Here is a 20,598-nt window from a genome sequence, read left to right as displayed (position 1 = left end):
ACACCCAGGGAAAATCCTCGCATTCCACAGGGAAGACGTATGAACTCCTTACAGAAGACGCCGGAATTGAACTCCAACACCCTGAGCTGTAATAGCATTGCACTAACCCTACGCTATTGTGGTAGAACTACCGTGGATTCTGACTCTGCCCCTTGAATAATCAATCTAATTTACAACATGTTCAACAGAAATTGGCACTGGATTATCAGATGACGAATAAGATGCAGAAATAGGAAATCTGGTAAGTGTTGCAACAGCCAGTTCCTTTTGAACAGGGGAGGACAAATAAAAGATGCATGTTTCCTTCACCATTAGCTCTAAGTAGTTGGGTTCAAGTAGGAGCCTTTCCCTTATTCAAAGCTGTTTTTCAGTTAAGACAGTTGAACTTTGGCTGAAGGAAGGAATCTAACATCCCTGAACTCACCTGGGATTAGTGAGGCTAAGAATATAATGAAAATGGAATCACAGAATCATTGAAACACAAAGGAAAGAAATGGGCCCTTTTGCTTTGCTCATGCCAACTATGGCTTGTTGCTGTGTTCTGTTTTGTATTGTTGTTTTTGTTGTTGTTGGTGGTGGTAGTGGTGTTTAGATGAACACTGTGGGCATGCTATGTTTGCACTGGACACTTGCAGGCTGTCCCCAGCATATCCTTAGGTTGTGTTGGTCGTTAATGCAAACCGCACATTCGTTGCATGTTTTAATGTACAAGTGATAAATAAATGAATGCAAATCTGAATCTGTACCAGCTCTATGGCTCAATGAAAAAGCAATCCAGCTAGACCTTTCTCCACCTCTCATTATCTAGCTAAACCCATTTGCAGCATTAAACTTGTATCTCTCTTCCCCTTCCCTATTCAAGTGCTAAGTTTATGAAGATGGGTGGGCTTAAGTGAGAAATTAAGGACAGAGCACCTGAGATGATCAAGAAGACAGTGAATAAAAAAAAGACAGGAAAAGGTTGATGACAGAAGCCAGACTGTTAAAGTAAGTAAGATCAGAGAATATTGAAGAGGTGAAGTTAGAGAAAAGAAGAGTGCATGAGAAAAAGCTAGCATTAAATCTGAAAAGGAATCTTAAAAGTATTCTAAAGGTAAGTGAACAAGGGGCCATTCAGAGGCCAGAGGGAAAACTCAAGGGTACATGGATAGCTCATTAAATGAAGCAGTCTTGATCATGGAGGATGACATTGCAGCCGTAGCTATGAAAGATACGGATGAGATTCCAGATGGGCTAAAGAGGTGATCTGGAAAGGCTCACTGCTCTTAAAGTGGATAAGCCACATGGTCCACATGGGATGCAGCTGAAGCAAGGAAGGAGATTTCAATTTTCCAAACATGTTTGCCTGTCATTTTATTTCTTTATCCCACCCCAAATTTGACCTATCTGTCTATGGCCTTCTGCACTTTGTTTCAGAACTGGCAGTTTTTGATTTAAATTTACTATTAAGGGCTACTTCTCTTCCAGGAATGCTGAAGAAGTTTCTCTAGACACAACACCTATCCTACTACTCTTCTCTTCCCAGCATTCTAGAACCCATTAGTTCTATGTGCAGAAGGTAGTCACTTGGACATCTTCCTATCCAGTATACTGTATTCAGTATTCACCATGGGCTTTTCAATACAGTGGAAAACCAAGTACAAATTGGGTGACTATCAGGAGATGTAGAGGAGCTTTGACCTAAAAGCAGTACAGTGGAGATGATTCAGTAATGAATGATAACTTTAATAATAGATTTCAAAAATAACAAGCCACGAGGGGCCACAAAACGAGAGAGAATAGATACTAAACCCACAGGCAAGAAGGTAACTGAAGGCTAGGAGCAACTGGTTGAGGCTGGCTAGTTCAATGGGTGAAAAAGAATTGTGGATAAGAGATAAGTTTAAATAGGGTGCAGGTGATGAGTTGGAAATGAGAAGCAGTTGACTCCTGGGAGGTGCCAGCCTGTGCAGGCCTGACAGGACCCTCCCCAACCCACAAACACCTAGCACCTGACAGACCAGGACTATCCAGATGGATCCGGTGGAACTCTTCGATGAATGATAGATCCAAGATGAAACTGGACAGCTCTCAAGACCTCTCCTCTGGGCCGTACCTTTCCCAGTTGACCAGATACTGTATACCCCATCCACGATGATGTGAATCCATCGACTGGTAAATTGAGCACATGGGATCACCTTCCACCATTCTAGGTTCCAGAGGTGCAGGCTCAGGTGCACTGAGGGGTCCACCATGAACAACGAGCTTAAGGCAGGACACGTGGAAGGGAGGTAAAATCCTGAGGGATGGTGGCAGCTGGATGGTGCAAGTGACTGGATTGATGTGATGGATAATTTTGAAGGGACCAATGAACCAGTCAAGGGCTTATGGGAATCAGTGCACAGGGAAAGATCTCGGGCAGACAACCATACGCAATCCCAGGCCAGAGTAATCCGGTTGGGTGCCACTGGCAGTTGGCCTGGTGGCAATAGACATGGTTGGCAACTAGGATGACTCTCTGCACCCTCTTCCAAGCATTCCAGCAATGGTGGACAGAATCTCCACCATTGGCTCCTTCGTGAGGAACAATGGGAGTTGGTAGCCATGAAGCACTTCAAAGGGTGACATACTTGTGACAGAGAAGTGTGTAGACTATGAGACAGATTGACCCAGAACAGATTACTTCTTCCATGTTGAAGAATTGGAGGCAGCAAAGTATCATCCATGATGAAATCCAGGATGATGTGGGACCACGGGCAGTGGGGGACTGGTAGGAGCTGCAGTTTGGAGGAATTGGGCTGGGCACATTGAAGGCAGGCAGTGACAAACTGATGTACACCTGCAATGAGGTTGGGCCTCTAGAACTGGAAAGCTGAAAATCCACAGGCCATCATGTGCCTAGATGACTGGAAAGGGGTGAGGAGTGGGCCCACTAGAGTGCCCCAGAGTCCATGGCCACTGGCAAGTACATGCAGTTATCAGGTGTGTCAGCTGGAGCAGGTTAGTGCTGCAGGGCCTGACAGATTTGGTTCTCAATACCCCAGATGATTGGAGCAAGGATCTGTGAGGATGGAATGATGGGCTGAGGGTCAATCTCTGTTTCAGCTGAGTTGAACTGTCAAGACAGGGTGTCCGCCTTAGTGTTCTTGGAGCCAGGTCAGTAGGAGATGGTGATGTTGAATTGCTCAAAGAAGATGGCCCACCAAGCCTGGCATGGGTGTGATTGGTGGGTCTTTGGTATGGATACGAGGTTCTGGTGGTCAGTCCAGATCAGGAAGCACTCAGTATTTCCCATCAGCTGTATCTCCATTCCTCCAAGGCCCATTTAATGGCAAGTAGCTCTGTCTCCTGTTCCATAATGGTGCTGTACAGAGTTGAACTTGTTTGAGAAGGCACAAAGGTGTGTCTTCCTGTCCAGTCCTTGCTGGGAGTAGATGGCCCTGGCATCCATGTCAGATGCAATCTCCTCTACCACTTGAAAGAGTGTCTGCAGCAACAGACCAGGTTATCCATAAGGTAGGTGATTTAGTGAGGGAGGTGAGAGGAGCAGTGATTTGGCTGCAGTTCCTGATAAAATGCTGGTTTTCTTGGAAAAACCCAAGAAGCACTGGAGTTGTTTGAGGGAGTGTGGTTGGAGCCTGTCAACAATAGCACATACTTTCTCTGGGTCCATGGTTATGTCTTGGGGTAACAGGATGAAACCCCAAAGGAAATGACAGGGGTATGGAACTGACATTTCTCTAACTTGCAGTACAGCTGATTTTTGAGAAGATGCTGAAGGACTGAATAGACATGACAGACGTGGTCTTGAGGTTCTTGGAGAAGGTGGATACCTGTGTGGTATTCTCAGAGGATCTCATTAATGAAGGCTTGGAAAATGGCTGAACTGTTGGAAAGTGCAAAAAGCATCACCAAGTACTCATAGTGATCAGTGGATGCTATGAACACTGTCTTCCACTCATCCCAATGGCAGATTCAGATTAAGTTACAAGTGCTCCTTAGATCCAGCCTTGTAAAGATCTGGGCCCCATGGAATGTTTCAAATGTGCTATCCATCAAGTAGTCAATGCAATGACAGAGACTCCCATCTTACTTTGTGACAAAGAAGAATCTTACACCAGCTGCAGACTGGGTCAAATGAAGCTATGCTGTAATGCTTCAGTGATGTAGTCATTCATTGTTTGGGGCTCAGAGGAAAGGGAAAACAGACAACATCAGGAAGGGATGGTGCCCAAAAGGAGGTCAGTGCACAGCTGTATGGTCTATGAGGCAGCAGAGTGCTGGCTTCCCCTTTACTGAAGGCCATGCATAGTGGTAGCATCCCTGTGGGTGTATGGTAAGGTCAAGGGTTTCCTCTGTCTCCACAGATTTGCAAGGTGAAGTCAACTAAGGTGGTAGGCAGGTAGATCCCCAGCTCAGCAGTGAACCAGGTAACCAAGTGAAGTGAGGGTTTTGAGTGGAGAGCCAGGGGTAACCTAAGATGAGAGGAGTGTTGGGTGAGTCACTAAGGAGGAATTGAATAGACTTGCGGTGCTCTCCAATGCTCATGTGCATAGGCCACGTGCATGTTCTTTGATCATTATAGACCCCAAGGGACATCTGTCAATTGCCATGATGCAGAAGGAGTGAGAGATAGGCTCAGTAGAGAGTCCAAGCTGCACACACGAAGTCCAGTCTAGAAAATTGTCTGCTGAGCTAGGATCCACCAGAATGTCCCGTGTGTATAGAGCCATCAGGGTGTGGAGAGGACGGAGAGAGTGAGAGGCCAGTGGGAACTTAACAGACAGAAGGCCCCTTGTCTCTACTTGGTGGTGCTGTTTCCCAGATGCAATGGGCGTTATGTGTGTGGGTGATTGGCTGCTCCACAGTAATCGCACAAGTTGTTTCTCCATCAGTTCTCACGCTGTTGGTGGAAGTGGGTGGAGTGGGGTGGGGTGGTGTGGCTAAGGGAGCTCTCCCAAACTGCATGGGTTCTGGAAGCATTGCTGATCAGAATCCTGCAGCCTGAAATGGTTCAGGGATCAGAACTGGAGTTCTGGCTGGTGATCTGGAGGGACATTCCATAAGACAGTTGTCAATATGGAGGGCCAGAGTGATGAGGTTTTTGACATCGGTGGGCATCTCCTAAGCAGACAGCTCATCTTTCAAGCACTTTGTAAGGACGTGATGGTAATGGGCTAGCAGCACTTCAGCATTCTCTGCTACAAGAGTCCTAAATTCTATGGTGTAATCCAGCACTGACCATGAGCCTTGATGCAGGTGAAGTATCTGATATCATGCTTCCCCTCCATTTCCTGGATGGTTGAAAACCCAACACATTTCAGTGATGAATTCCTCAGATTTATAGTAAGTGGTGGTTTTACTGTCCCAGTTAGCTGTGGCCCTAGTCAGAGAACACTGTTGAGAAAAATAATACAAGTAATGTTGGCTTGGTTATAGAATACAGAGATGATTGAGCTCGAAGTGCAAGATGCACTGGGACAGAACATTGCAACATTGGTCTAGGAATCTGTCAAAGCCTTTGGGCACCAGAATGCTGGGGCTCCAAGGGAGCAGGTTGACTGGTGCAGGGTTACTGCGATGGGATGGAGAGTTGTTTTGAGAGTGGTGAGAAGATGGTCATTGGCTTCCTGTTGCTTCTCAATGATGTACTCGTGTCAGCGGATAGACATGTAGAGATGTTAGTTTACAGATTAAATGTAATGCTGATAAAAGTGATTATATTTTGGAAACAAGGATAAAGTAATATACACTAAAGGGCACAATTCTAAAATATGTAAAATATTAGAGATCTGGAGGTACATGTACAAATTTCATTACAAGTGATTAGGTAGATAAAAACATAAATGGGGTACTAGGCTTTATTTAAAATAAGGTACAAGAGCATGATGATTATCTATAAAATGTTGATTCAGCTATCAAAAGATGCTAAAATCACTTGTGTTGACAGATTTATACAGTATTATACAGATAGTATTATACTGGTAGATAGATGAACTACTATCACTGGTAAAAGGGTAAACAATCAGGTGACAAAGGGTAAAGGTGATTCACGACAAAATAACCAAAATAAAGTGCAATGCAATGTCAGGGGTTGTAGAGGAGTCAAGTTCAATTATAGCTTTCAGAACGGAGCTTTATAGTATCTGAAAGGAAAGACTTTGCAAGACTGATGGGGAGAGGGGAGTGGGGATAGGACTAACTGGAATGCTCTTGCATTAAATCACAGATTTATCTGGTACAGACTTGATGACCTGAATGGCCTGCTTCTATGCTACAATTCGCTGACTTCAGTGAAATAAAATCCTACAAAAGAACCTTAGAATTATAGAACTTTCTGTAGACATAGGGAAGTAGCAGCAGGAAATGCAAAGAAAGTGTCAATATATTATTAAACAAAAAAAGTTAATTAAACATTTTGTGACTCTGTTTGTGACTCTCTCCTAATTCTGTTAGCTGCATATTAACCCATGCAGTAATCTTACATCTGTCTGAACTTTCTGCTTTCACAACTTCCTATTATAGGAACATAAGAAGTAAAGAGCATAAGTCAGACATATGTCCCATTGGGCTTGGGCCACTCATCCATTAGATTTGAACTGCTAATCCTGGCTTCAACTTCACTCTCATGTTTATTTCTCATTGTACTTGGCCTTCTCTGTGCATCAAATATCTATCCAACTTGGTCTTGAATATTTCCATTCTTTATCTTTCAGAGTTCTGTAGATTTGAGAATTTCAAAGGTAAAGATCTCCACAAGAATTTCTTCCTTGTCTGTCTGTCTTAAATGGGCAACCTATTAGAGACTTGCCCATCAGGGGAAATATTTACCTCAAGAGAAATGTTCTCTCAACATCTATCTTGTTATGCCAGAGTCTTAAATATTTCAATAAGATTGATTAAAAAAAACACTTTCTTATAGACCAAAACTGCTCAACTTTTTCCTCATAAGACAGAAACTTCATCCCAGGAATTGCCAAAACAGTGTATCCCTTCTTAAATAAAGGAGTCCTAAGCTGTAAAAAATATTCCTCCCACTGATATTTGAGGAAATCCAGTTCCCTCTGTTCAGCAGCATTCCAACAGCCCTCACTATTAAAACAACTAAATGCCAATTTTTGTCTATCAGTTAACCAAACTATATCCCATTATAAATTTTTTACCTCCTCCTCATAACATGTTTTCCCAGCACTAACTTAGTAACATTAAGCAAATTTGGGCACAATAAAAAAAACTCATTTTTGTCGCAGTTCTTACATTTCTTCCTGAGTATTTGCAGTAGAAATATCTCATATAAACTCATGCTGTTTCTCAGAGATCCCTAATTTTACTGAGGCACTGATTTTAATTAACTCTTACTTCTCCACGACCAAAATTCCTGTAAAATTTGCTGATTAAATGTCAAAACATACCTGTTAGTATAAAAAAAGTTACCTTGTATTTTCTATATTTTAATATATAATTTCCAGTTATGATGGGACAACTTACATTGCTATAGTCAAAATGTTCCAAGAGGTGAATTACTGAGTAGCCACACCAGCAGATCAGGATAATTTAAAAAAATAATACTTGGGGAGAGGAGATAATTTTTAACTTTTATCACCTGGCAGATAAGACTGCAAATAGTGAATTGGCATATTGTTTTATATTATACTTGGTTTCTTTTTCCTGTGAGATCAAGTTAACAAAAAAGTATCAAAACATGGAGCAGGGCATACACTCCTGTACTAATTTCACAGAGAAGCAGACAGAGACTAATCTTCAAAGTCAGATCCAAAGCCTTGAATGTTTTGTATGAGAGTGATTCCACTCTGCTCCAAAGTCAGTTAAGCCCACATTTCATCCATACAATGCTCCATTAATTTCACTGCAGGGTAAATAAAACCAGGAAATACTGTAAAGATTCAGCAGGCTAGGGTGAATCTGTGGAGATTCTGGCTGTTGATCTTTTATTTAAAACCACAAGCTAGAGCTCTGGGGATGTGTATTAAAGCCAGATATGACAATTTACATCACAGACCTCAGTCTATTTGAAAATTAACGTTACAATTCAATTTACTTATGCTTGGATTATTAATCAGGGTGGCTCATTAAGGTCCACTTCACAAGCAGGGATAAAGAACTGGGAAGATGAGAGATTGTGGTCTTGGGTCTGGAACTAAAAACAAAAATACAGGGTCTTGATCTTTTCAATTAGAACTTGGTCTAGCAATAAAAATGACACCAAGAAGACAATACAGCCCTGCGCATACAAAATGCTGGAGGAACTCAGCAAGTCAAGCAGCTACATCAGATTTCAAGCGATGGCAGGGAGATGAATTCACTTTGTTAACATGCACACTTGCTGCATACGGAATAAAGACCCTTGATGATTTGCAATAGGCAGCATTTCAATCAAAACCGCTTCAAGAAAGCAGACCAAACCCAACAATAGTCCAAGGTCTCCCCTCACCATTTATGTACTGAAACGTTAAAAATGTAGACCTAATTAACATGTGTATAGAAACTTGTATATTAAAGCAAAGAAGATGGCAACTCTATTGGAATTATTTCAAAATAAATTAGCGGAACCCTCGATTAAACCGCCAAGGCAGGGAACCACACCAGACCCCACCCACGCCACTATCATCGGCTGAATCACCGTGCTAATATAAAGACAGACGCCTGAATATGTAGCGGAAATACACATACATTGATGAATAAATTTATTTTTATAAGTCTCTTAAGATTTTTGCAAAATCGGTAGCGAAGCAGAGGCAGCTAATTCGTTCTTATAATTTACACTCGCCGCTCAACTAGAACATAAACGTTCAGTGTTGATGGGAAAGCATCCGAAGACGGTGTGAACTATAGTCGTTTCCGCACTCCAGGTCAAAAGGAATTATGAATGGGTTTAAGAGAGAATGCACAGATATTAATACCTCACCTTTGAATAAATAGTCATATTCATCCTCTCGGCTCCCCATCGCACGATCCCCGCTCGCTCACTCGGCTCTGCGCAATGGGTGAAGAAATTACCAAGATCCTTTATTAGGAAGGAAGCCGAGACCTTCCGAGATCAAGCAGGAGGAGCTAGCGCCACGTTTAAAGCTGTACTGTTCCCTACCCACTTACTATGCAGTACCACAAATCATGGGAACATATTGGCATTGCCTCGGCATTTCTAGCCCTAGAGAGTGTACCCAGAATGTTCACAAATCATCATGAAAGGGTAAATGGATCAACTCTTGAGTAGTTATTTCTACTCTTACCGATGATATTATAGTCAATGTCGAATATTGACTTATGCTCCCCATCTCGATGAACGAAGAGCCAGACAAATCCCTAGGATCTTCATAATCTTTAACAATATCCTGGCGTCAGGCTCCCTAAACTGATAAGTTCTCCCCACCATCATCAAACCCCAAGAACACCTTAGTTTTCTGACCGACTCACTACTATCGGCCTTCAATGAATCAAAACGTCCACTGCCTGTGTACTGGAAGAACAAAGTCAAAGCCTTCATCCCATCCAAGTTCCATATTGTGATCACTAATTCCTGAGTCTTCCCCTGAAACACCTCAGGCTTTTCTAGATTGTTTGCAGCTTCACTGTGCATTTTATTGTAGATTGCACATTCTCCTAAATGTGGCTTCCTGCTAAAACGTGGCTGTACAGCAGCACTGCACTGAATAGTGCTGCCACCTCAGAACTCCAGGGATTGACTTAGAATTGGGCATACTATGCTTAATTATTCCATATATCTTGTTGGAAGGCATCATTCTGGGTTGTGAAGGTTTTGTCATCATTATGAAACAGTTCAACATATATTATTACAGTTTGAAGCATATAAGGTTGCAAGAAATCAAATGCAGGCTTCATTACAATCTTTGGGGTTGATAGTTTTCATTTAGAAAACTTTGTTAAGTTATGGGGGTGACTTTAATTTAATTCACAGTATTGTCTTTCACTACTTACCATCTGTAGGGCTTTTTAGGATAACTTTGCTTTCATTTGAAAAGTAGTAAGGGTTTTTCCTCATTCTCTACACCACACTCCAGTCCAGTTGGTGGCAGTAATGTGCCTCTAAGGTGGACTGCCAACTGCCACTATAAGTCAAAAGAAGAACTCCAAGGATCTCAGTTCAGTTCTGACCTTAAGCGGGAGAAGTTAGTGTATAGTTTGCATGTTCCTGTTGCGCTTGTGTGTGTTTCTGCCTATATTCCAGTTTCCCTCCACATGTTGATAGATTAACCAGTAACTGTAACCTATGTCTTACTATCAAAGTGGGAAAAAGATCACAGGAAATCAATTGCTATTCACATCATTTGTAAGGCTGCAGGGAAATAGAGGAGTCTAAGATTGAAAAGTTTGCATTGCTTTAAGCTAACATAGATCTAATAAGTCAACCAGTCTTCTATTTTATCATAAAAGATATTTTATAATATATATAATTTTGTCAATCTCTTTTTAAAATTATTCTGTACCTATCTCTTCAAATGAGGTGCTTCTTGAGTAAATGAGCCAAGTAAAGAACTGGTCACAATTTGTCAGTATTCTTAGATATACAGGTACCAAGAGTTAGGAGGATTGCAGATATTACACTACTCAAGATCAAAGAGGCAAGTACAATGCAGTCCACCTAATATTGGTGATGGGAAAACAATTGGTGATTGGGAGCCTTTAACCTTTAATGAAGTCCATTAAAGAGAGTAGAAATAGATATACATGAAACAAGAAGCTCAAATAAAGTGTATGCATTACATTTAAGGATTCTTCACAGATTGTCTATGTACTCAGCATGCCCATAATACATCAAAATGCTATGACGTATTTACAAATATTGCACTGCTTTCACTCCTAGTAAAACATTAAACTGATTTAACTTAATAATGAATTTTACAAATTTGCAAAGTACAGATGTTCACACTCTCTGTGATCTTTGCAGTAGAGGTGGTATTATTTGTATTGATCTTAGTTTCATCAGGTACTTTATCAGGATGTTCTATGTCTAGATGAAAGAATATTGTCTTATTTGTTGAGAATATTACATGTTGACTCTTGAACAATTGTGGGATTTACATCATGTACATCTTTGATCTCATGGTCTTGCTCTTCACCTCTGAATTGTCAGTGAGGAACAAATGATCCTCGTGAACTTTTCTGAACGCTTGCTAATCCTTGCAAGATAATTCTTAGAACAACCTATGACTACATCTTTTTCAATAAGCCATCTTTTTATTTTTGGTAGCTGGAGAGTTGTCATATAATTCCATCATGTAAATTGCATCACTGTAATAGTTACTTTGATTGATCTGCATTTCTTTCAGCTTTCTTTTCAAATTGGACTGAACAAGACTCAGCCACATCCTGAATCTTCACTGTGTCAGCATTCTGCAGGAATTTACCAGGCTCTGTCTGGAGTGTGTCATTGTTTTATAGCTTACAAGAAGCATGTGAAGGTATGGTTTAATGGTGATGTTTGATCATCCTTTTATGGCCTGTTTCTCCAATGCCTCATTAACTATCATGTCTCCCTAATCTAAAGTTATCACTAATGTTGTCTTCAACCATATACAGTGGCATATTGTATGAAACAGATACCAAATGTTTTGCCATCCAGTAATACATAAATTCAAAACAACATACACAAAATGCTGGAGGAACTCAGTAGGTCAGGTCAGGCAGCATCCATGGAAACAGTTGATCTTTCAGGTCAAGACCCTTCTTTGGTGTCCTCCTGCATTTTGAGTATGTTGCTGTGGATTTCCTCCATCTGCAGAATTTCTTGCATATATATAAATGGCTCAAAGGGCCAGAAGGGCCTATTACATGCTGTATCTCAAATAAATAAATAAACAAACAACACATTTAGTATTAATCTACTCCCTCTTCAGCATTATTGGTTTCCTTTTTCTTACACCCCCTTTTGTATCTTTATTGAAAGTTCTAAATATTGACTTAATTAATAGTCCAAACTTACTCAACTTTAAAGATTACAATTATGTTAGACAAACCTTTCACCTAAATGGGTTGAAATTTCAGTGGTCTAACCTATTTCATCTTCCATTTCTTAACATCCTCATCAAAATAATTCTTAATTAGATGTATGGAGGGGTGTATGGGGTGTGTTGGGAGGGATAGCACCTCATGTCTACTCTGGAGCGGTTCACTCACCTTTGGGCCCCACCAGAAACTCAGCTCTCATCTATGGCTCCAAGTAGCAGTTTGTATGTAACAGCACCCACAATCCGGTACAATGCTTCAACAGGCAGGATAAAGCAGGTGAGGGCATGTACCCCAGTGAGATAGGGACACGCCTGTCCTAGCATGTGAAGTCAGCACCAGTAGACTGGGTGGATAAGATCAACAGTGAGATCCAATGGCTAAGAAGGTAGATCCATGAAGCTTCGTGGAGAGTGGAGGGCACGACAAGATACAGAAGTCATGGTCAGTGATTGGAACAAGGAAAACCCCAGTTTGAGATAACTACTTGTACCACTGGCCCCAGACCTCCGAGGGCAAGAGTGGAATTGCCTCAATGCAATGGCTTTTCCACTTTAAAAACTTTCCTGCACAGGTCTCCTGTTATTGTTGGATACAATGCACAACAATATTTGGATACAATACTTAGGGCACACATTTTTGGCATAGACTTTGTTTTGGCTTTGAGAATGGATTTATTTAATTTATTTAATCTACTAAGTATCTGATCTATAGCATAAAATTTATAAAAAGGAACAGAACACCATCAATATTCTCAGAAGTAATCACAGATGAATTTCAGAATTTGCCTTGAACTTTTAAACCTTTAGCTTGTCTTTTTATTCAATGAATTGATAATAATTACTGACTGTAAGACTAAATACAACATAGAATATTCATAAATCTAATATGATAAAATAATAATGGTCATACAACATTGAAAGAAGCCTTTCAGCTCACTAAGTTTGTGTTATGAAGCTCAACTTATTTTTCCTGGATTTCATGAACTTTTACAGTTTTGTTAACTTCTGACTATCAACTCTCATTTGTAGGTTAGCATATCAGAAATATTTCAGCAATTAATTATGTCATATTAAATTATTATATCAAGACTTTTGCTTTTTCTCCTGATGGATCTAATAAATAAAACATCATTCACAGCTGTCTTTCCAGAATTGCACAACCCTCAACTATACATAAGGATAGTGTGTGGATGTTTTTTGTACAAATGATAAATCAAATGTGAAATAATTAACATTTAGCACAAACTTTATTTAAAGAATCCCATAAAATAATCTGCAAAAATCCTAGCATTCTATGATTGCATATGGTAATGTAGCAACATTATACATAATTATAGTTTTTCCTACTTCTTGATATTTCTTCCATCTGTTAGAAGCCATGTCTTCTTTTGTTTAATGGTAAGTTTGCATGTAAAATGTGGCTAATGCAAAATAACTGTAGGTATAATTTTTGTGAATGTGAAGTGCATTCATAAGAAATAGAGAGGCCTCTGTACTATTGATTACTTGCTAACATTTTCATAATTACTTTCCATCAATGCAGAGGTGATTTTCTTTTGAACTGACAATAGCAACTTCTCATCTATTTGCTGACTTAAATATATTGCTTCTTTCTGCCCAGAGGCAAAATGATCTTTGTTAGGCTTGACATTATGATGATGAAAATAGTTTAAACACTTCTTCAAATATCCAAATGTTTTGCTCTTCCTTTATTGTTTCAATTCGAGTGTCAACCCGATTGGTAAATAATTCTGGCCCTCTGCAGTGACTTGTTCATTGTCACCTAGAATATTTATAAGGATTACTTTATCACATATGGTGGTTTGGTTTACAATAAAATCTCTTGTGGGTATTGATTGTAAAGTAGTATTAGATTCCCTTGTCTACATTAAGTTGGGTATAGGTACAACAAAGCTGTACCATAGGAAAGACCTCAGCTCCTGTCATTTCAGTATACAAATCTTGAGGTGTGTGCTAAAGATACTGCTTGTTGTACACCTGCCCAATCTTTCCATCACACTTCCACTAATATCTTCTGTTGTTCCAGCTTATTTAGCCTTTCTTTTACCTGAGTTTTAGTGTATACCGTGCTGGCCTAGGTTTACAATAGATCAGCTTGGCATTTGGCTTAATGCATGTGAGTTTACTGCCCTGTATGGTCTATGTATGATTCCTCAAATATATCCTCAAAATCTTCCATAAGCCTCTTTAAACATAATTGTAAAGTATTCATATCAAATATAATTTTTCAATAGTTTCTCAACCTTGGAAAAGTGGTCTGTTCCCATAATCAGCAAATATAATTGATAATTTTGCCTTTTAACCACTATGGAGGACTATAAATTTCATTTGTCCTACTATTTTCAGTCTTTCCAGAATACATTCTTAACTTCAATGTGCTTCTTGCTACTGACACCTTGTTGAGCTTGTAGCTAATCCGGCCATATCTGTATGAAATCAGAAGCTGTGACAATATCCATAACAATGTTATAGAAATATAGAAAACCTACAGTAGAATACAGGCCCTTCGGCCCACAAAGTTGTGCCGAACATGTCCCTACCTCAGAAATTACTAGGCTTACCTATAGCCCTCTATTTTTCTAAGCTCCATGTACCTATGCAAAAGTCTCTTAAAAGACCCTATCGTATCCGCTTCCACCACCATTGCCGGCAGCCCATTCCACTCACTCACCACTCTCTGAATAAAAAACTTACAATAGACAATAGGAGCAGGAGTAGGCTATTCGGCCCTTCAAGCCAGCACCACCATTCACTGTGATCATGGCTGATCATCTACAATCAGTACCCCGTTCCTGCCTTCTCCCCATATTCCTAGACTCTGCTATCTTTAAGAGCTCTATCCATCTCTTTCTTGAAAGAATCCAGAGAATTGGCCTCCACTGCCTTCTGAGGCAGAGCATTCCACAGATCTACAACTCTCTGGGTGAAAAAGTTTTTCCTCAACTCCGTTTTAAATGGCCTACCCCTTATTCTTAAACTGTGGCCTCTAGTTCTGGACTCCCCCCAACATCAGAAACGTTTCCTGCCTCTAGTGTCTCCAGTCCCTTAATAATCTTATGTTTCAATCAGATCCCCTGTCATCCTTCTAAATTCCAGTGTATATAAGCCCAGTCACTCCAATCTTTCAACATATGAGAGTCCCACCATCCTGGGAATTAACCTCGTGAACTTATGCTGTACTCCCTCAATAGCAAGAATGTCCTTCCTCAAATTTTGAGACCAAAACTGCACACAATACTCCAGGTGTGGTTTCACCAGGGCCCTGTACAACTGCAGAAGGACCTCTTTGCTCCTATACTCAACTCTCCTTGTTATGAAGGCCAACATACCATTAGCTTTCTTCACTGCCTGCTGTACCTGCATGCTTACTTTCAGTGACTGATGAAATTCCCTCTGTACCTACCCCTGACACCTCCTCTGTACCTACTCCCCAGCACCTTAAACCTGTGTCTTCTTGTGGCAACCATTTCAGCACTGGGAAAAAGCCTCTGACTACCACACGATCAATGCCTCTCATCATCTTATACACCTCTATCAGGTCACCTCTCATCCTCTGTCGCTCCAAGGAAAAAAGGCTGAGTTCACTCAACCTGTTCTCATAAGGCATGTTCCCCAAACCAAGCAATATCCTTGCAAATCTCCTATGCACCCTTTCTATGGCTTCCACATCCTTCCTGTAGTGAGGCGACCAGAACTGAGAACAGTACTCCAAGTGTCAATATAGCTGCAACATTACCTCTCTTAGAATTCAATTCTAAGATTGATGAAGGCCAATACACCGTATGCCTTCTTAGCCACAGAGTCAACCTGTGCAGCTGCTTTGAGCGTCCTATGGACTCAGACCCCAAGATCCCTCTGATCCTCCACACTGCCAAGAGTCTTACCATTAATACTATATTTTGCCATCACATTTAGCCTACCAAAATGAACCACTTCACACTTACCTGGGTTGAACTCCATCTGCCACTTCTCAGTCTAGTTTTGCATCCTATCAATATCCTGCTGTAACCTCTGACAGCCCTCCACACTATCCACAACACCCCCAACCTGTGTGTCATCAGCAAATTTACTAACCCATCCCTCCACTTCCTCATCCAGGTCATTTATAAAAATCACAAAGAATAGGGGTCCCAGAACAGATCCCTGAGGCACACTAGTCACCTGCCTCCATGCAGAATATGACCCGTCTACAACCACTCTTTGCCTTCTGTGAGCAAACCAGTTCTGGATCCACAAAGCAAAGTTCTTGGATCCCATGCCTCCTTACTTTCTCAATAAGCCTTGCATGGGGTACCTTATCAAATGCCTTGCTAAAATCCATATACACTACATCTACTGCTCTTCCTTCACCAACGTGTTTAGTCACATCCTCAAAAAATTCAATCAAGCTCGTACAGCACAACCTGCCCTCGACAAAGCCATGCTGACTATCCCTAAGCATATTATACCTCTCCAAATGTTCATAAATCCTGCCTCTCAGGATCTTCTCCATCAACTTCCAACCGCTGAGGTAAGACTCACTGGTCTATAATTTCCTGCATTACCTCTACTCTCTTTCTTGAATAAAGGAACAACATCTGCAACCCTCCAATCCTCCGGAACCTCTCCCATCCCCATTGATGGTGCAAAGATCATCACCAGAGGCTCAGCAATATCCTCCCTTGCCTCCCACAGTAGAGTGGGGTACATCTCCTCCGGTCCCCGCGTCTTATCCAACTTGATGCTTTCCAAGAACTCCAGCACATCCTATTGTCGTATCTTCGGGCAGCACTTTACAAAATGTAAAATCCACTCCCTCATCTCTGTGTTCTGCCTCTCCACATCTCTGTTGAATTTTCGACCTCTTCTTGGCTGTCCTCTCTTGCCTCTTGAATTCTTCTTCCTTAGTACCTTCCTGTACTCCGCTGATCTCACATCCATGGACCTCCTTCGTTTAAATATTGGCCTTCCTCCTACAAATTCAAGTCTTCTGCTCAACGGTGCTCTTCCCTCTCCCGTCAGCACCATTGGGGCGTCACCTGACCCACAAACTGGGCTCTCTTCATCATTCTGCACTTGTTCTTCACCACCCACTGCTTAATCCTCACTTTCACATCTCACTTTCTCTTCTGTGACAATTACATTCTTTGTTTTCATTTTCCATTTTCTTCACTGCAACCATTCCTTCTTTGTGGCTTCCATTTATCATATTCTTACCCCAGGTATTCTCATTTTTACCCACTTGGGTTCTTGTTGGGCTGGCCACCTCTGGAAGAAAATTTCCGAGAGCTGGCTCAGGACCTGGCTTTCCATCTGGCTGTTCCTGAGGACTAATTCCATGCTGCTTTCCTTCGTCCCTTTTATCAGCCCCAATATTCTGGCTCCCCAATTCTGTATTCAGATTCCCAGTGCTGAGCTCTGAATAATCTGCCTGTAAATCCAGGTTACTCTCACTTGGACACAGATTTCCCATTTCACGTTCTGACTCTCTAACCTCTGGATCTGAGCTTCCAGCCTCCAGCTCTCTCTTGGTTATGACTACTAGACCAGAGCATCTCCAGCTATCAGCTTCCATTCGCTCAACACTGGGCACCATTCCCCAAACTTCCTGCTGGGCTGCATCTGCTCCTAGTTCAGCTGCTCCTGTGAGGGGTCCTTCCTGGCATTTTTCCTGCGGGCCCACAGGCTGAAGGCAACTGCAGCCCCAACAGCTGACAAGCCGAGGAGTAGCAGTGCAGAGAGTTTACAGTGGTTCATTAGGATGTTCCAAGGGAAAACAGTTGTGCTGTACGTTAACTTCATACTGGCTGATTTTACCACTACTAGCATAGTGGGTGCAATTTAGGAGGTGTTTCTCACAATGCTCATCCATCTATAAACCTGGCTTCTGCGGTTTTTAGCTGGCAATTGTTTTCCTACTAGGGCACAACTTGGCTATGGATTCCAATACGTTATTTAACTCTGCATATTAAGGCTTTGTGATCTTGTTTTCTGTAATTAAATAATCCTGCTGCTCTGACATTTGTATTGAGTAATACCTGTTATGATGGTGGGAAGATTTCCTTCCAAGACTTCTTTTTTTTGTCAGCCATGCTCACTTGACTCAGCCTCTTGCCATTATTCCTGCCATTGGTCCATGTACCATGCTTAGACTATTGTTCTATAAGAGAAAAACCCTTGACATTTTCACTGGATTAGGATCTTAAATATTAGATTTACTGTGTTTAGTAACAGACTAGACTGCTTAACAGTTAGTTTGTACACAAACTTATCTTGCCGTTTACAACTGAAACAGGCCAGATCTGAAATGTCACAACAGATTTTTCACAATTCTGCAACAGTAATTGATATAACTGATCTTATTTACTGAGTTTGAGACATGAAGCTTTCTAGAATCTTTGATGGTGTTGAATTAAAATAGTTTTGTAATTTTGATATTATTTCATTAAAGACTACATCCTTTATCCCATGAAGTTACGTAAGTGTTTGTGCCTTTTCTATTGACTTCCTTGCACTCGCATGCGGCCTTATTCTTGGAATCTACGTCTTTACCCTTTATTTTTACAATGATATTTGCTCTAAAATGAAACAATGCATTCAACATATGAAATGAAGAAATCCTGTTTTTTGTAACTAGCAAAATCACAAATATAGATGGTTTGAGACTGGATTGCCACGTTGTGCTGTTTTCTATTAGTATAGAATACTTGGCTTTCTATTAGGAGAACATTTTGTGCTATACTTTTCATTTGTCTTCCTTGGTTTAAAATTGGTGCCTAAGGCTTGCCAGGATTAACTGTGAATTTGCTGGACTTACTCAACCAACGTAGACATGTAGGATGAAATCTTCATTAATTTTGCCACTTCATGCCCTTGTTTACAGAGTACCATGTGTACATTAAGTTCTTAACCTCATTGTCAATGGACTTCATTGTCCAGTATATGGGATATTAGAAGCTCCAGGATTCTTCACTGATTCCCAGGTAAACAATACTATACGTATATTTACTTATATGTTGTCTGTTCTACTAATACATTTGTAAGATTTCATGGAGACAGTGTTACTGATACTCACATAGATTGTCTTCTTTTGCATATTGGTTGTTTGTCAGTCTTTGTCTGTTTATCTACAGTTTTTCATAAATTCTATTGTACTTCTTTTTTCTCTGTAAATGCCTGCAAAAAATTAATCTCAAGACAGTATGTGGTAACAAACACTCAGCGGCAACTTTATTAGGTTCACCTGCTTGTTAATGTAAATATCCAATCAGCCAATCATGTTACAGCAACTCAAAGCATGCCGACTTGGTCAAGAGGTTCAGTTGTTTTTCAGACCAAGGATCAGAATGAGGAAGAAATGGCTTTGATTAAATGATTGTTGGTGCCATATAGGGTGGTTTGAGTGCCTTCGAAACTGCTGATCTCCTGGTATTTTCACACATAAGTCTCAGAAGAGCATCCCTGTACTCACATGTTGAAACTTAAAATGGATGGGCTACAGCAGCAGAAGACCACAAATATAACCCCACTAGCCACTGTGTAGGAGGTACATAATAAAGTGGCCACTGAACGTATGTGTACTTTGATATTAAGTTTACTTTGGACTTTGGTGCTTCAAAATGCTTACTTCAAAAAAATGTCTCTAAAGCATACAGGAGTCCAGGGGCTGATGGTGCTTTGTGCCTTTTCATTGGCTGCCCAAGTGCCAAATTTCTTCAGTGACATCTGTTTCCGTTGTAACTCCCAAAATATAGTAGGTGACTTCACATTGTGTATCTTAATTTTTGATTGGGGGTCATGTTGAATAGGAGGGGATAGATTAGTCAAGAACCTTTGACATCCAGATATTTAGTGTAAGACTCATTTAGTGTATGCTTCACTAAGAGAGTTAAAAATGACTTGGAGCTCATCATCCAAAAATGCACACACACAAGTATTATCAACTTGTTATAATTCAATGGCTGGGATTGGGTGACCCTGATTCTGGTGTAGGTCTGTCCTGCAGATTAACTCCACTAATGGGAAATCCACTAGCCATGAAGTATAGCACCTCAGTGAAAAACCTGGTAGTGTCAATTGGAATCAGGCAAGGCTATGTCATAGAATATGAAGTGATAGACCAACACAGCATAGATACAGGCCCTTTGGCTTAACCAGTCCATGCCATCCACAGTTCCCTCCCAGCTAGTCCCAATTTGCTGCATTCAGACCATATCCCTCCAAACCCCACCACTCCATGTGCCTATATTTTCAGTCGACACACCAAATGCTGGAAGAACTCATCTATGGAGAAGAGTAAACAGTTGACTTCCAGGCTGAAACCACAGTGAAAAGGAAAAGGTCAGAAGCCAGGACAAGAAGGTTGGGGGTGGGGGGAGGGGAGATTGAAAGAAGGTGATAGGTGTGAGTGGTAGAGGAGGGTAGCTGGAGTAAGATTTGGCCTGAAATGTTGACTGTTTAATCCTTTAGGATTCTGATGTTTTAATCCAAGATTCTTTCAGAAGTTGGAAAGAGGCACAAAACATGCTGCTTCATGATCAATTTATTAAGTGCTAATAGAACAAAGAGAGAGTTGAAAATTAACAGTGATAGAGGTTTACTAGAAGAGAGTGTGTGTCAAAAGATCTAAGAT

The 20,598-nt window shown here is 40.9% G+C and overlaps 1 protein-coding gene across 2 annotated transcripts in view; it reads right to left on the bottom strand.

The window, feature by feature from the left end:
* LOC132406192 (ras-related protein Rab-11B-like) overlaps positions 1–20,284 on the bottom strand; it is a 32,384-nt gene extending 12,100 nt beyond the window's left edge. Inside the window, exons 1-3 of one of the 2 annotated variants that reach the window (XM_059991512.1) lie at positions 19,042–20,284; positions 18,005–18,126; positions 8,906–8,973 (exon numbers count right to left, since the gene is read on the bottom strand). In XM_059991512.1, coding sequence (XP_059847495.1) covers positions 8,906–8,945 — 40 coding nt within the window. In that variant the 5' untranslated portion in view covers positions 8,946–8,973; positions 18,005–18,126; positions 19,042–20,284. Of the gene's footprint in view, positions 1–8,905; positions 8,974–9,936; positions 9,955–18,004; positions 18,127–19,041 lie in introns of those variants that run through there. The other variant, XM_059991511.1, reaches the window with a different exon arrangement.
* Between the last annotated feature and the right edge of the window lie 314 nt (positions 20,285–20,598).

Source organism: Hypanus sabinus, chromosome 16, assembly GCF_030144855.1.
Source record: "Hypanus sabinus isolate sHypSab1 chromosome 16, sHypSab1.hap1, whole genome shotgun sequence".
In the NCBI taxonomy this organism is placed as follows: domain Eukaryota; kingdom Metazoa; phylum Chordata; class Chondrichthyes; order Myliobatiformes; family Dasyatidae; genus Hypanus; species Hypanus sabinus.
The sequence above is the reverse complement of the archived record's forward strand: the minus strand, read 5'-3'. Positions and strand labels throughout refer to the sequence as shown.